Source organism: Chelonoidis abingdonii, chromosome 15, assembly GCF_003597395.2.
Source record: "Chelonoidis abingdonii isolate Lonesome George chromosome 15, CheloAbing_2.0, whole genome shotgun sequence".
NCBI lineage: Eukaryota > Metazoa > Chordata > Testudines > Testudinidae > Chelonoidis > Chelonoidis abingdonii.
In genome coordinates, this window is record NC_133783.1 from 1,803,491 (window position 1) to 1,821,622 (window position 18,132).

General features: G+C 43.9%; 1 protein-coding gene across 5 annotated transcripts in view; it reads left to right on the plus strand.

Moving 5' to 3' along the window:
* The window catches only part of ADK (adenosine kinase), a 559,231-nt gene extending 553,750 nt beyond the window's left edge, over positions 1–5,481 (plus strand). For all 5 annotated transcript variants that reach the window (XM_075072783.1, XM_032771348.2, XM_075072784.1 and 2 more), the window contains one exon: positions 1,215–5,481. In XM_075072783.1, coding sequence (XP_074928884.1) covers positions 1,215–1,339 — 125 coding nt within the window. In that variant the 3' untranslated portion in view covers positions 1,340–5,481. The remainder of the gene's footprint in view (positions 1–1,214) is intronic.
* Positions 5,482–18,132: the final 12,651 nt, after the last annotated feature.

Sequence of the window (18,132 nt, forward strand, 5' to 3'; positions counted from 1 at the left end):
ACTTTAAAGGGTGAAAATGGAGATCAAGAATAAAAGGATGGGTGAAAGCCTTACAGAATCTGTTTGGGCTTTCCTTAATTCTGGACTTGACTGGCTGAGGGTGGTTTTGCTCCAGTGTTGGATGGGAAAGGGAGAACCCAACCTGTGACATCTGAGCTGCTTTTAAAAAAAGGTTAAAATGTACTTGGTAAGAGTAGAAAATGTTTACCAAATATTTGGGGGTTGGTTCTGATTAATTATTAAATTTATTTTTTTCACATTTCAAGCCCTGTTGAATTCTAGTTTTCGAATGTATTTTCTTTCCTATCTGCAGTAAGTGTTGTCAACCTGTTAACCACCTAACTCCCACTGGCACCTCGCTCTTTTGGGCTCCTTTGAAAACCCCCAGCAAAAGAGATTAAAATTAGGCTTTTGAGTCCACAGAGAGGCACTTAAACAGGTGGACCTGATTTTCAAAAGTGCTGAACTCCTATTGCTTTCAGGTTTGGTAGGCAGTGGCTATGGTAGTTGGTAGCCATTGGTAGGTAGATAAGTGTCCTGATTTTTCGAAAGTGCTGACTGGTCAACATTCTGGAAAATGGGGCCACTTATTTAGATGCCTAAATTCAGACTTCGGAGTTCAATTTAAGGCACCCAGTTTTTAAGATCTTGATTTCTCTTTCCCTAATGAGTAGGGAACAACAGTTGCCATCTGAATTTTCTAATCAATTGAAAATTTCTCATTTGATTTTGCTTTGGACAGTTACATCTATGAACCAAGTTAACATTTATGTTCTTAAGCAGTTTGCTTTCTTAAAAGGAACACACTGTCCAGAGGTAAGTTGATGGGCCTGTAAATGTAGCTGGTATGAAAAGCAGAAATTCTCTCCTACGTGAAGAGTTGCTTCTACTTTTTGAAATGGGGTTAGAGGTACCAGCAGCTCCCTCTGAAAGAGTGTTGTGAGTTGGACCCTTTTTGTTGGAAGGCACTAATAAAAAAACAACCTTGATAGTTTTTACTTGAAGTCACCAGGTGGAAGCTTTAAATAAAATCAGTAAGGCCCCAGTTCAGCAAGTTACTTAAGCATGGGCCTGAGTTTAAATTTAACTTCAGTGGGATTATTAATATGCTTAGAATTTGGCATATGTTAAATACTTAGTCAAATTAGAGACTATATGATATACTCAAAATCTAACTCTTTTCTTCACACTCTCTCCATTCTTTTGTTCTGCAGGCTTTCTCTCTCAGCTTGTCTATGACCGACCGCTGACAGAGTGCATCCGAGCCGGACATTATACTGCCAGCGTGATCATAAAGCGTTCTGGTTGTACTTTCCCAGAAAAGCCTGACTTCCACTGATACCAATGAATCGGAGGGATCAAGAGAAATTCTTATGTTTATGGGATTGCTGCCTAAATACTTCCTACTTCCCCTTCCTCACCCTCCCAATTACCTGCATCAAGGCTTCTGTACTTCTGTTCATTTTATGCTATACAAAACATATATTGCTATGGTATTTTCCTATTCATACCATCATAATGTCTCACTAGTCTTAATTTAGGGATTACAGTGCTATGTGAAGCTTATTCTCTCATCAACGTGGAACAGTTGTATTATTTACACAGGTTATAAGAGAAGTTTCATGTAGATGCCACAGCTGATTAACTCTTAAAACACTTCTACAGAAACCTCTAGTTTGTGTTTCACCGTGGCCAAATCCTGCTCATCTTATTCATGTGCAAAATCAGCAGGCCTGACATTCATCTCACAATGGTGTAAATCAATAATAACTCTTCCTAAATCAATTGTGATTGTTTAGTGTTAAAAGTAGTGTAAGTTTGAAGAGAATCAGGCCCAACATGCAAGATCTGGCCCGGAGGGCTCAGTCCTGCTCCCGCTTAAGTTAATAGATGTTTTTCCAGTGATTCAAAGGCCTCATCCAAAGTCCATTTTTAAGTCCATTATTAAGAGTCTTTCCATTGATGTCTGTGGGTTTGGATTAGGCAGTTTTTTTGAGCAGGATCTGACTCTTAATTTGTAAATTCCTGTGCCTCTATCAGACTGGCCATGGCCAGTAAGACAGGCACTCTCAGTGCTTTTGAGGCAGAGACATGATCTCATGATAGGAGCTAGCTGTACATTTTATATCTGTCTCCTCAGTATAAGCTTTTTAAAGGCTGTGTTTAATTAAGATTCAAACACATAGTGAAAATGAGGTACAGAAATATTTATGCAGGACTCTGTCTTGTCACGATATGCCAAATGGAATCTCTTAAACGCACACTTTTAAACATGTAATTTACTTTGGATAATTAAACAATATGCCGGATTTTATTTGTATTACGGTATTCAAAAGAGACTGTCTGACACTTGCCTTCATTACTTTGCTATGTAATTTGATACTGATGAATAAAAAATTGTCATATAGTAATTCCCTGGCCTTTTGTTGCCCAGAGCACAGTGAGAATAATGCAGTGTGCGTCCAACCTTCCTGCACAGACCTTATTAAACCAGGGGCCAGGAAGCAGGTGCTCAACCCACATTATATGATGGAGCTTGAGATTTTATTTGCAACTTTAAGTGTCCAGGCTGACACCGGGTTCAGTCTCAGGAATGTGCTCAGCATTAAGGAAGGAAGTGGTTGTGCATTTTCTCATCTGTGTAGTGTTCTCACCACAGAAGAGATGAGAAGTTAGTAGCTAAGGTTCAATGAACCACCAAAGGGCGTCACAAACAGATGCAGTCTTGCATTCTCCTGAGCCCAGAGACTACTCTCTGCTAACACATGCTGGGGTGCCACATGCCCCACAGAGAGTGGGGAGGAGGCAAGACCATGATACTGTGCATGGGCCAAAGGAGCTGGCTGGTGCAGAGGACAGCAGGCTCCACCTTCAAAACAAATGGTACAGAGGGCACTTCTGTCTACACACCAGGGAGCTCCAGGAGGCACAGTACTTCCCAAAGCACCCTGTTCAATCATGTGACTCCACCGTCCCCAGTGAGCCAGTGCCAAATGAGCACAATCTATCCTTAAAGGATTTAGCGAGGCTTAAGAAATGGATTGGGTAGAGTGCAGGCTCTCTTCATTTCTGCTAATACAGCTATGTGTATTTACAACAGAATTTACAATGGATATGCTCCCCATTTCATATTAATTACATTCAGTTTCAGTTCTGTTTCCATGGTGAAAGAGGTCTGGTCTATTAAGATCCACAGGATATGGAATATATTTTACATTTCATATATAGCATGAGTTTCTTCACTTTAGTATAAAGAGCAGAGGAGTTGGCGTCTTAGATTCTATTCCCAGTTCTGGCACTGAGATACTGTGAGAGCTTGGGCTGTTGACACTTCAGCTGTTTGGGTCAATCCAGCTAACGAGACTAGCTTGAAACCAATAGGACCAAAGCCAACTACATGATCAGAAGTATCAGAATCTGACCCAGTATGTTTAGCCATTCCTTAGTTCCTCAATATCTGGAAATCATAGGACGATGCACGAATACTTAGAAACAGCTTGCCAAGCTATGCTAAATAACTTCCAAAGGTACAGTCAGCTGATTTCCTTCAGAATTCCTTTCAGCTTCTATTTCTTTTTTTGCTTACCTCTGCTGGAAGATTTTTATCCATATAATGGTTCTGGTGCCATCTCTGGCCTGACTTCATAAGTATTCTTTCTCCATTTTGTCCTCTACTGACCACCTCCATGTAAGAATGGGCTTCCTGAAAAATATGCCCTCAGAGATTTGTGAAGCTCTGACATGTGCAATTGTCTGAAATCCCAGCTCTGCCAGATGAACTCAGGTGAGTCTGACTCTGAACTTGAACCATCATTCAAAGACAGTCCTCAGATCAGGACAGTGTCAGGAGGGTACCCCTTCAAAACGCACCGCTTATTAACCATTGGCCCCAGTGCTTACCCAACTAAACTCCCATCGACTGCAGTAAGGGTTTTACCAGAGCAGGGAATTTTATCCAACACTGCACACGTTGGGCTTCAATTTATACCATTGAAGTTAATGGGAGTTATGCCATAGAGCTCAGTGACCCCATTATTCAGAGGCAGCATAATCCACATACTCCACTGGTTTGGGAGTAGGACTGGGAATCAGGCTACCTGAGTCCTGTTTCCACCTCAGCCATTGATTCACTGTGTGACCTTGTACAAGTCACTTCACCGCTCTATACCCTGTTGTCCCCAATGGATAAAGTAGTACACCCTTGAGTACAATAATATTGACACTATCATTCATTGTATCTTTTCCCTGACTTGCCTTTTATAGTTGTAATTGCTTTTTCTTGTAGCAGTGATGTGCCCCATATATGTTGAGAGAGAGAATAGTGTTAATTGTTACACCTTGTTTTTGGGGAAGGTGGGAAGAAAAGAATAAAGCTTCATCTTCAAATATCCTAATTGGAAATTACAATAGAAATATAAGCTATTGAAATGTGACAAGTTTGGGAACAATGTTTAATTTCAAGTGTCTTAGCCACAGTTTGAGCAGAGAAATGTTAATTAAAAGTGTGATGACATGTTGAGGATTTAAAGGAAATCATCCTGCAAAGGATTTATAGCAATCAGCACTTATGAGCATTAGGATTATGGATTCTTGTGCTGTTCCTTTTCAGTGTTCATGTGATTGGCCTGTTGCTAAATATAGCTCCCATGTAGTGAACTGAGACAGGCATGGGAAAGGTAGGAATACTTCCCTTTAGCCAGAAGGATTTCAGAGGTGTTAGAGATTATACAATTCATTAGTCTTTACAAAAGATCAAAGGGAAAGAATATCTTAATTTGGGCACTGACTGCTACTGTCTGAGTGTTTTACAGAGATTAAATGGAAAATGAACATGTGCAGTGCTAACTGCATGTATTAAGGCATGAGCCTATTGTTTTATATCTCTCTAACTCACTGTGCACTTCCTGGAGATAATTCTCACACTTAAGACCTTTTGAGATAGTTATTTCTCCTGTGACCAGTTCAGTAACCAAATGACTGAGGTTAGTGCGTAAGGATCTTCCTCTTCGTCTAATCCCTTACAAGGGCTTCTCTGAGCACTATTGTTAATCTAAAAGGAACGCTAACTGACTTCTATGACAAACATTATTCATTTTATGTTTTTAAATATTTCCTGCAGAGGCCAACAGAAATTCTGTTTTTAAATGCAGACCTTTGGGTGCCCCTAGTGTAGAACCTTTTTTTAAAGATACGAACAAAAATGAGTTAAAATGCTGAAAATCTGTGTTTAAAACAAAGCTGCAACATCTAACCCGGAGGCCACACAAAGCGGACAGCAGTCTGTAGCTAAAAACCACCATACCAGTAGAGTTAATTCTGTGTTAATAACATTGAATGTTACACAGGCCCTGTTCTTATTAGATGCACAAGGTATCATTGCATGTCAGGGATTCAGAGATGGAGGAGGAATATTCTCTTAAGACATGTAATAACCAGGCTCATTACAAAATGAAAACAAAATAAAAATACTTTTAAAAAGCAGCAAGTCTTTTGTGTCCTATTTTTGTCAGGTCTCACCAGAGTTGGCAGAAAGGGAAAGCTCTTGTTTGTGTCAATGGCCTTGACAGGCCTTGCATGCCTAATGACAGGATCGGAAGAGAGATGGACAGATAGAGCTGAATAGCAGTAAGGTGAGTTTCCTTTCAGTGTGATTAGAGCCTGGGATTCCTGTGTGCTGAGATGAAGTATAGCCCTGTTACACAGTCCAAATATTTAATGCTATTCTAACTATCCCTTGTTATTGGACTGTGACAGTTAATAGCCATCAGCTGCCAAACCTGCTGAACAGTTTGGTTCCCTAAAAAGAAAATGAAAAGTTAAAAATGAAGCCAGGTCAGACTAGACACCTACAAATCAGAAATGTGCTATAGCTTAGCAGGCAAATCATCTCCAAAGTTCAGCCTGCCATTGACCCGAGCTGCTGCTCAAATCAGAGACAGAGGGCTGGGAATCGATCGTGCCTGGCTTCCATTCCCAGCTTTGCAGTGGACTGCTGTGCGCACTTTGGCAAAATGCTTCACCGCTCTATGCCTCAGTTTACCTCTGAGTGCTCTCTGTAAAACACTTTTAAGATCTTCTTAAGGGCTGTAAAGAAACACCTGCTATGATAATTCTAAACATCCCAAGTGATTGATTCAGGATAAATGCATAGCTATATGGAAGTGTCACTAGATTAATTAAGTTTAAAAGACCAAATTGTGCACTGACTAAACCCTGCAACCTATGGAATTGCATGAGATGTAAATCACTGTAGAATTTTTCCCAAAAAGAACTTCTGTATGGCTGCTGTGAAATAAAAACAACATCTGGTGGAATGCTTAAAAGGGATACAGTCAGCTTGAAAAAAGCACACTTCGCTATGAACAATATTTTACCTACTGTTGTTACAAGTAACATGGAATTTTATGAAAAAGATTATTCAGAGAAATTTTATATATTGAATATATTACTTTGTGCATTTACTGCACTTTGTGGATAGTGAATGTCACTGTTTTTCCTATATAGTCACTGAGTTTTCCCTTTGTTTTTTATGGGGTTTATATACAGCAACAATGGAGAGAGAAACATTAAAAACAAATACATAAATGCAACTGTAAACCCACAAACATTAGCAGAGGGAGTCAAGGGCAGGGGTTGCACCTACTCTGAAATCTGTAGTTAAAATCAATTGGATTGGAAACTGAGGGTGGCTCTTTTCAACACCCATCTTGTTATTAACATACCCACCGGAGAGTGCACCAAACTCTCCCATCTATCCCTAAACTGTCATTTAGGCAGCAGTTATAATGCTGCTACATAACTTTTTATTTCCACTATAGTGATGTCACCTCCACAGCAGAAGTAGGCCCCTCTAACTGAATATACTTTGCAGAGCAAGTTGTTTCTTACCAACCACAGTGGCCCTCCCAGACATGAAGACTATTGGAATCTCTGCCTGTGGATCAGCAGAGTATAAATGGAATGACCAATACAAGTGCAATAGAGAATTGTGTGATACAACTCCAAAGGCACCATCTATCTGTGGGATTATACCAGATGGAATTATTTATTTTAGAAATTGCATTGCTTGAAAATGTAATTTATAATCACTGTGCTGGGCCATGGAACCATAGGGGTGCTTGCTGTGTAAAGCTCTAACTCGGGGAGGTAGTGTAAAAACCTATGACTTGAGTACTCAAGGTGGGACTTAGAGGACTCAAAAGCAGCCAGCTGCAGCTGCTATCCTGCAGGGTAAAGACAAAGCTGATCATCTTTTGTTGGTGGAGAATGTAAGCGACCAACGATTCCATGTCATCCACCAAGGATGGTACACACACACACAAATAATATGGCTGCTGGTGTTTGTGTCTGATTGTGAAATGTACATAGAACCTCAAAGTTACAAACTTACCAGGCAACCACACGTCTGATCTGGAACTGTAAGTGCAAAATCAGGCAGCAGCAGAGACCAAAAAAAAAAAAAAAATACAGTAGAGTGCTGTGCTAAACATTATAATAAAATAAACAAAGAAAAAAAAAAAAAAAGAGGGAAAGTAGAATTTTTCTTCTGCATAGTAAAGTTTCAAAACTGTATTAAGTCAATGGTCAGTTGTAAACTATAAAAGATCAACCATAACATTTTGTTCAGTTACAAGGTGTTCGTAACTTCTGAGGTTCAACTGTACATTTACTGGTGCAACCTTTGGATTCCATAAACAGTCAGAGATGTCCCCACACTTCACAGTTTAGGTGGCCTGGCCTTAGGGAAGGGTGTGCCCTGGATGCACATAGTATAAATCCATTTTTAAGGCACTTTTTAAAAGAAAAGAGAGAGACTGTACAGTGCCTCCTGAAGTCCAGTGTTGATTGCATCCTGGTGCTTTTCAGATCAGTGCATGCGCCGTATGCAAGTAAGAAGATTTTTTCTTAGCTGCCAACTCTGTAAATTTAACTTAGTTTACACCAGCTGAGGATCAGCCTCTCAATTCCTATCAGCACTCCACTGGATGTACTCTTTTGAATGCAGATGGTTTCCTTTCTTCTTTTGCACCATGACCCACAAGCTTAAAGTGTGGATCAAAATGGAATCCCCTAGAGCATACTTGGCTTTATCTGAGCCTCAGAAATAGTTCTCCCCGGAGAAGAGGCCTCTGGGACTTGCCTTTGCTTTAAAAACAAAAAAGGGTCATGATGAGTTCGAGGAGTTGTGCTAACTAACAGTTTTACCCTACTGGAGCTATAGCTTTACCCACACGCAGCGGACACAATGTTAAACACATCCCTAACGGCACAGCCACGTTTAATACCATTTTAGTTTCCGCAATGCCTTGCGTGTTTTAACATGATCTCATTTTCCCTGAGAAGCTCTGGTCTTTTCTGATACTCAAGATGGAGATGTTTTTCCAGTGTCCAGGTAACTACCAACTAATTTCCCTTGATACTGTCTGCCTCTCACTCTTTACTGGTTCATGGATAAGACTGGACTGTCAAGGGATGCTGAAATTAGACAACCCTGGCAAAAAGGCCAATGAGATTTGTAATGACCACAAGTTCACCATCACACAATGCCCCTTATAACTATAGTGATCCATTGGCTCAGTACTAGCCTCACTTCCTACAGTATTGTAATTGTCCCTTGGAGGTCATGTACTGAGCCAGCCTAATACTGTGGTGTCTAATGGGATCAGAGCACAAGGTGTATTTCCCTATATCCCTGCTTTACAGCGTGATGATGTTGTTTGGTACAAGCAACAGAGAGGGTCACCTATTTCCCCCCAAATTCTGCTGGTGAAAGGAAACAACAGACAACTATGCACAAACCTCAGGCCTCCCAATTCTGCTAGTAACCTGTATGAACATTTCATTTCCTTTTTTACTTGCTTCCACTCTATAAAACCATAGTTACTAATATTGACTTTTAAAGGTGAGCCACCCAAGAATTGGGCCTTCACGCAGGATTCATACTGGCTGCCGTTCCTGCTGACAGAAAAGACGGCAAGAGTCGAGATTTTGAATAAAGGACAAATATCACATATGCTAAGTGCTACAGAGGACAAATGGGGAAATATGTTTTGCTGAGTTAATTATCTCACTGAAGTCTAAATGTTGTTTTTCGGCACTTCCTTCCCCTACCCACACTCAGTTGTTTACTTTTATCAGAATATATTAAACAAAAAATCAATGTCAAGAAAAACGTAATTATATTCCTACTAATCTGAAGTGTTTTCTCATTTGCGTACTGCAGTCGGATGTGTTTTATCACTTTCCTTCAGATTATAACACGGGAAATTGCTAGCAAAATCTAGGACTTACGAGCAAAAAGAAAGAAAGAAAAAACAAATTAAAAAAAAAACATGCTTCTCACCAAACAAGTATTATTCCTCATGACAAAACTTCTGAAATTTCCTTTTAGATAATACATGAATAGCCAGGAATAAATTGGGTCAACAGGAACTTCATTAAAATCGAAGAGAGAAAACAAGATCTTTCATGTGAATAATTTGGAATGATTGGGTAAAGATGAAGCATTATTATAGGATTTCTTTCTGTTCCACAAGCCAGAAATATCCAGGCTCTTCCTTGCTGAAGTGTGAAAGCATTTTGTAAACAGCTCTAGTTAGTCCTGAGTGTCAGATGATTGTGCTACTTAATGAACTGCTGCTCATTCTTAGTTAAATTCATCCCTTCCTTTCACAAAGGCCTGGTAATTGGGCTTGGTCTGAGGCACTTTGAGCAGCGGAAATGTCTCCTCACTCGAACTCTCACAGGTTACAGTGCTGCACTGGAAGCCACCTGCAGTCACTGCTTCAGCCGATGGGTACGGCCATACTGCAATTGAATGGTGGAGCACCCCCAGGGGGACATATCTCAAATAACCTAAGTTAGTGCACAAGGTGAGTAACCCTCTCTTGCAGCTTGCCAAGGCATACCTGCACTAGCTTTCATCTAACAAGCATGGCTAAAAATAGCCACAGAGGCCTGGGCTTTGCTAGAAGCACAAGTATGCACCCAGGGTTCTGAAGGGCTTGTACAGCTCATGATGAAGCCCGTGCTGCCATAGTTTCACTGCTATCATTAGCCATGCTAGCTAGAGCATGGCTCTGAATACCTGAGCTGCAGTCACTCCTCCAGTGGCAGTGTACACATATCCTATGGGCTGGAATGGCAACCACTGCTTCTCCATTACCTCTGCACAGCATTTTGGGTCACTGGATCCATAGGAGCACAGATCCTATAGCAATTACCCTGCTCCATGGTCTTTATGCCTCCTTACCTGCAGTTGAGACCTCTACAGAACACAAGGTGTTGGTGCATCAGCCTCCCCTCCCAGGGTAGCCATTCTGTCTATAGGCTATCCCACTGAGCACAAGTGACATGGAAGGCTTTGCATGGGATCTCCCCATCTCATTGAATTCCATCCATAATACACTGACCTGCAGGCACTTTCTCTAGCAGATGAGTTGCATATGGGTGCATTGTCCCACTTTCCCTTTGCATTGCTAAGGCCTGGACTACACTACAAACTTAGGTTGATGGAAGCCTTACGTCAACCTAATAATGTTTGTGTCTACATTACCAGGTCCCTTCCGCCGACATAACTCGCCTGTAATGTTGACTTAATTACTCTCCATAAGCGACGTGGTGCTTAATTGGATGCCGATGGGTTGACAGGCAGCGTAGGCACACTGTTGTGTGGGTCGACTGAATTGGCCTTCAGAAGATGTCCCATAATGCTTTTCTTTGACCGCTCTGGAGAATATTTTCACCTCCGCTGCACAGCAGCCAGGGCCATAGGAAAAAGCCCCTCCTCTGTTAAAGCCCCAGGAACTTTTGAATTCCCATTTCCTGTTTTGATCTGTGCAGAGAGCTTGCCAGCCCAGCTGATCATGGGGACTCAACATCCCAAATGCTCTCCAGCCTGGAGTATACAGGAAGCGATGGATCTTATTAGTCTGTGGAGAGAAGAGTCTATGCAGGCACAGCTTCGATCCAGCCAAAGAAACGTAGCCTCTATACTGGCATTAGAAAAGGTTCAGAGAAGGGCAACTAAAATGATTAGGGATTTGGAACAGGTCCCCTATGAGGAGAGATTAAAGAGGCTAGGACTTCTCAGCTTGGAAAAGAGGAGACTAAGGGGGCATATGATAGAGGTATATAAAATCATGATGTAACAAAAGTAAACAAGGGGGGATATGATAGAGCTATATAAAATCATGATGTAACAAAAGTAAACAAGGGGGGATATGATAGAGGTATATAAAATCATGATGTAACAAAAGTAAACAAGGAAAAGTTATTTACTTGTTCCCATAATACAAGAACTAAGGGCCACCAAATGAAATTAATGGGCAGCAAGTTTAAAACAAATAAAAGGAAATTCTTCACACAGCGCACTTGTGGAACTCCTTGCCTGAGGAGGTTGTGAAGGCTAGGACTATAACAGCATTTAAAAGAGAACTGGATAAATTCATGGAGGTTAAGTCTATTAATGGATATTAGCCATGACGGGCAAGGAAGATGGTCCCTTGCCTCTGATTGTCAGAGGGTGGAGATGGATGGCAGGAGAGAGATCACTTGATCATTGCCTGTTGGGTTCACTCCCTCTGGGGCACCTGACATTGGCCACTGTCAGTAGAGAGGATACTGGGCTAGATGGACCTTTGGTCTGACCCAGTACGGCCATTCTTTTGTTATGTTCTCTATGCAAAGATTGCCCAGGGCATGGTGGCGAAGGACTGCAGCAGTATCACCTGAAAATCAAATAACTTTGGCAGGCATACCACATGAGAAAGGAGGCAAACAGTCGTTCTGGTTCTGCACCACAGACATGCTGCTTCTACAATGAGCTGCATGCAATTCTTGGCAGCGACCCCACCACTACCCCCAAACGCAGCGTGGATACCTTCCAGGAGTCTGAGTCTGGGGCCACCTCAGGCAACAACGAGGACGACATTCTGGGTGAGGAAGAGGAGAATGGGAGGAGAGCAGTGGATCCATTCTCCTCAAGAGCCAGGAGCTATTTTTAACCCCGGAGCCCAGCCAGTTGCAGGACAGCATGGTGGCCGAGTGTGATGCCAGGGCAGGCGCTTCTGGTAAGTATGCAATTCCAGTCAAACTATAGGGGGTTTCATGCTCTTGTGTTTTATGTTTAATCTGGAAAAAAAAAAAGTGAGGTGCAGTGGGTATTTACTTCCCAGTGGCTGCTCCAGCTATGCCTAGGGTTCCCCCCAGAAAATACTGTTTATGTGCAGTGGGATGGCCCAGGAATCCTCCCTGGAGATCTCGAGGAAACAATCATGGAGGTACTCTGCAATCCTTTGCATAAGGTTTCTGGGAAGGGCTGCCTTATTTCTTCCACCCAGGTAGGACACTTTCCAATGATACTACAGTATTAGCTCTGCTGGCATCATTATGGTACACAGCATAGCAGCTTAAGGACCAGGTCTTTATTCAGATGCTTGCAGCATCTGCTACCTTGCCACCATTGTTACCCTCAGGAGACTGATATCACATAGGGTTACCTAGGGGGGACAGTGGAAGTTTTCATTACAAGTCTTTGTATCATAAACAATATAGCATATGATTCCCCCACCCATGGTGATTTCCAGGTCCCTCAACCATGGTTTCCCTAACATGCCAGTGGTTTCTGTGGCAGGAATCGGTGTTGACCTCAGAATCTGCAAGCCCAGGGCGATTGCTACTAGCGGTGTTAAAAGATGGAGAGTGTTGTTTTTTTCCTGTATTCTCTCATGGCTGCAAACACGCCCTCCCTCTGCCCCCCTCCAAAGCTGCCTCAGATAAAGATCACAATTTAGGAGACTTAACGCTGGTCCCTGATCTCAAAGCAACATCCATGTTGCTAGGGGGAGGGGGCACTGTCCACCTCTGCTCCTGACATGACTTCCCCACAAGTTGCAGCACAAGGCCCATTGCCCATGCCCCTGGGCCTCACTCACCACGGCTGGTACTGGAAACCAGTTAATTGAATAGCCTGGGATTCTCATTGTGCTCTGGCTTGCACTTGAGTGTAATGCGGGGAGTGACTTTAAAATAGCAACCTTGTACCAGACCCAGGGAATGCACTGACAATGTTGCCTTCTGTTTTGCATGCCTTACAGTGGAAAGCTTGGCCTTCAGTGCATCCTCCGCCCCAGCGGATAGGCTACAGCAGATTAGAAGATGGAAAAAGAGAACATGTGATGACACGTTCAATGAGATAATGAATGCCTCCGGGACTGCGGACACAAAGCTCAGAGCCTGGATGATTTCCTTGTTTGAAAATATGGACATAGAGAGCATCCCAGGAGCATGAGCGGGCCACGCAGGATTAGCTGCTGTGGATTATGAAGGACTAATCAGACATGCTGAGGCATCTGGCTGAGCTTTAAGAAGAACAGCTTCAGGCTAGACTCCCTCTACAGCCCCTATACAATGGCCTGCAATCATCTACCTGTTCCCAATCCCCCTCCCCAAAAGGCTCCAGGAGGAGGGAGAGAAGGTGCAGTAACCCTTCCACTCAACACCAGGGGAGGGTACTAAGAACAAAAGACGCCATTTGAAGACCTTTGATGGACAAAGACTTCTGTGCTTCCATAAACAGTCTGACTTGGTTCTCCTTTCCCAGTTTTATCACACCATTTGCCCAAGGTTAAATTATTTTCCTGTTCTTTAGTTTCTTTGTTTGTGCAGTAAAAGCCAACTTTGCAAGAATTTATTCCAGGCCTGGAGGGTGAAGGGGAGATACAGGGAAACTGATGCAATGGAGGGGATGATATGGGAAGGCACATTACTGTGGCTCATTGCTGAAAAGGGTTTTCAAAGCCTCCTGGAGATGCAGAGCTCCTCGCTGGGCTCTTCTCATTGCCCTTGTATCTGGCTGCTCAAAATTAGCTGCCAGTCTATGTGCCGCCAAGCTCCACCCCATGGAAACTTCTCTCCCTTTGCCATCCAGATATTATGGAGCACACAGCAGGCAGTGATAATAATGGGGATATTGCTTGAGATCTAACCTAGTAAGCAAACTGTGCCAGCAACCCTTTAAACGTCCAAAGGCACATTTCACCACCATTGTGCACTTGCTTAGCCCATTGTTGAACGGCTCCGTACTGCTGTCCAGGTGGCCAGGGTACAGCTTCATGAGCCACGGGAGCAAGGGATAGGCTGGGTCTCCCAGGGTCACTATTGGCATTTCAACATCATCAATGGTTATTTTGCGATCTGGAAAAGAAGTCCCTGATTGCAGCTTTCTGAACAGACTTGTGCTCCTAACGATGAGCGGGTCATGCACCTTTCCTGACGATCCCACACTGATGTCAGTTAAACACCCTCCTGTGATCCACCAGAGCTTGTGACACCATTGAAAAATATCCCTTTTGGTTTATGTACTCTTTGGCAAGGTGACCTGGTGCCAAGATGGCACACACATCCCTATCTGTCACACCAGCACAGTTAGGGAACCCCATCCTGGCAAAACCATTCACTATGTCCTGCACATTGCCCAGAGTCACTAACCTTCTTAGCAGAAGTCGATTAATGGCCCTGCGCACCTGGATCACAACAGCTCAGAAGGTGGATTTATCACCTGCAAACTGATCCCCCACTGACGGGTAGCAATGTGGCAGTACAAGCTTCCACAGAGTGATTGAGATTTGCTTCTCCACTGTCAGAGCAGGTCTCATTCAGGGCTGGGGAAAGCTCTGCACAAGGTTCCTGGAAAGAGGCTGTCTGCATTCAAAAGCTCTGCAGCCACTGTTAGGCTACGTCTACACTGCACGATTATTTCGAAGTAGTTTAAACCGATATTACGAAACCGATGTTATAAAATCGGTTTTGCGCGTCCACAATGCGATCACAAAATCGATTGCTTGTGTCCATGGTCCAAGGCTACCATCGATTTCAGGAGCGGTGCACTGTGGGTAGCTGTTCCTCAGCTATCCCATAAAAGAGAGATGCTTCTTGTTAGTCAGGACTGACTCTATTTTCGACAGCATAAGGAGGATTGACTCAGTGGCCAGTGAATCAATCCCAAGTTGGCTTTTGCGTTGCGCCCCGCTGATTTTAGCCAGGGGCACTCATGATAGCAGCGGAACAGTTTAGAGAAGGAGAGATATACCGTCATGTCATTGCCAGTTTTCTCTGCAAGTAGACGGTACAGAACGACTTGGTAACCATCTCTACTACATTGCAAAACATTGAATGCTGGTGTGTAGCGCTCGAGTGTCGCCTCTGTCTCCACGGCAATCTAGTACACAAATGGTGACGGAAAAACAAAAAGCCGACGGTCCTCTAAGTGCCGTGCTATTGTTTCTGCAAGGGCAATCCAGGAGAAAAATGTGCGAAAGGACTGTCTGCTGATGTTTCCCGGAGCAAGGAATGACTGACGACGTTACCCAGAACCCCCCGGGACCATTAACATTGCATCAGGGCCAGGGATCATGGAGGACAGGGGTGCTGAGGACCCGCTATCCACAGTCCTTAGCAGTCTCTTAAAACTATTTGCATTCTTGGCTTAGCGCCAGTGTCTGTAGCTTACAACACGGTGTCTTTTATGTTCACGGAACAGCTATTCAGTTTCTTCCCCTACCCCAGCATGAGAAATGAAAGTTAAATAAAGTACCTTGATACTTACAATGTCACCTCTTTTTACTGAATGCTACTGACAGAGGCGAATCTGCAGCACGAGGCGCATTAGAGCTTTGCACAGTGCAGTATCATAACCAATGAAGTTAATCTGAGTGTGATTATTGCTACTTTGAAAATCTGCTCCTTTCCTGGTGGTAGATGGTACAGTAACTACTGAAACAGCAGAAACTGTTACCATCCCCTTTTTTGTTACACTCACCAGTAATGGCGACAGAACGGATTAATACCCTGTGTAATTTTTGAAGGAAAATGGGGATTAACTCACTTGGGACTGGGTCAATCCGCCCTTTAGTTAAATAAAAATAGAGTCAGTCCAGACAAGAATAGGATACAGTGTATTAAAATCAGTGTAGCGCAGCTGTCCCGCATCCAGTATTCACAGAGGGACCGCCGCTGCAAGTAACGCAACCGTTGCTTCCCACCTACCTGGGCTACCACGCAGTGCCCCCCACCATTGTTGGCATGATGTTATGAGAATGCATGAATAAGAATCACAGAGTATTACGAGATCATGAGGGGAGGAGCCACCATGGCTATGACAGTCCATGCAGTTCAGAAACTTTTCTTTACGCAAGAGAGGAGGGTCTGATGAAGCTCAGCCCCCAGGTGATAAGATGAAGACAGTTACCAGGCCGTTCTGTACATTCACTGTCAGAAAAAGGGAGTCATTCCCATTTCACCCGGAGCCCCCGGCCACATCCAGCCAGGAGCAATCACTGGGCAGTCCGTCTACCCTGGGGAGGGGCAGAGGAGCGGATACTGCTTCTTCACCGAGCAGCATCACGTCGCCAGCAGCATTCGTACACAGAGGGTACATTACAGTACTCAAGGAAATATTTATTCACTTTTTTTACCGTGTCTGGAGGGGGGAAAAAAACTGACGAGCTGTTCCGTGAACCACGCAAGACACGTGTATTACGCGCAGACATTGGCACGCAGCCAAAATGCAATATTTTTTAGAGACCGTGGGAACTGGTACTGTAGTCCTCATTACCCCCTCCCTCCCTCCATGACCATCCGTTTGAGGTGTCGGTCCGTTACTGTTGTCACGCACCGCTGTGTTCCTGTAGTTTATTTTTCAAAGGCTTTGGCATTTCCTGTTCTTTAACGGAGCTCTGATAAAAGAGATTTGTCTCACCATAAGCGATAACATCTGCTATCTCCGTAAGGTTCATGCAGGAGATACTTTGCATTGAACTGCATCGCCACCCCGTGGTGATCAGAGCTGGACACGTGAAAGCAGGAAATGTCACTGTTAAAGCTCTCGGGGATTTCCCTGTTTACGGCACTCCGCATCCGAGTTCGATTGCGGACCAGAGAGCGGTCAGTGGTTGCACTGTCGCGTTGAGAATAGATAGGCAAGTGTAACAGAGATCCAGTGTATCAGAGAGCACAGGTGCTCCGTTGTCAGTATCACAGGGGTTGCCCCTGCAAGAAGCGCACCGTTGCTTCCTCCTCCTCAACCTTCCTGGGCTACCGGTTCATTGCCCCTCCCCCGTGTGTCATGAAGTATTAAAGGAATACCAGAATAAGAAAACAGACTTGTTAGTGAAGAAAATGATGTCGGGGGGAGGCACTTGGAGGCAGCCTCCGGGGCTATGAAGTCCAGGCAGAATGACTCTCATTTTTAGATACCATAAAGGGAGGAATTGACTCATTGCAGCGAGTCAATCCCAAATGTGATTGGCAAAAATTTGAGCCCCAAGTTCCCCAATGATAAGCTTGTATTAGCCGTTCTGTCCTATCTACTGCTAGCGGTAGCAATGTTGCCCTCTGATTTAAGCAGTTAGGCGGTTCTCCGGTTGAGGTGGGCAGTCCTGCAGAACTGTCTACCCACAGAAGAGGAGGAGCGGATACTGGCTCCAGTGTGTAGCGTCCCGTTACTAGGCACATTCAGTTACACATAGGGTACATAGAAGTAGTCAAGGAATGATTTATATCCCCTTTTTTTTCACGTTGTGGAGGGGGAAATAAACTGAGGAGCTGTTCCCTGAACCAGCGCAGACACTGTGTTTGACCCTACAGACATTGGGAGTCTGCCAAAATCAATAATTTTCAAGATCTGCTGGGACTGTGGATAGCTGGAGTCCCAGTACCCCCTCCCTCTTCATTAGAGCGTCCATTGAGTCTCTGGCGTTCGCCGTTACGCTGTCACGCGGGTGTTGTATCCTGCAGTTTTTATTCAAACGCTTTGGCGTTTCGTGTCTGTAACGGAGCTGGATACAACAGAATTGTCTCCCCATAACAGCGATCAGACCTAGTATCTCCCGTACGGTCCATGGCTGAAGCCTCTTTTGGATTCAGACTGCATCGCAGCCGTTGCTGACAGAGCTCCACGCGGGCAAGCAGGAAATGCAATTCAAAAGTTCGCGGGGCTTTCCTGTTTACCTGCACGCGCATCCGGAGTTCAGATTGCGTCAAGACGTCACTGCAGCACTCTGGGATGCACCCGGAGGCCATAGCGTCGATTTCCGTCCACACGAACCCTAACCGAAGTTATCACTGATCGAT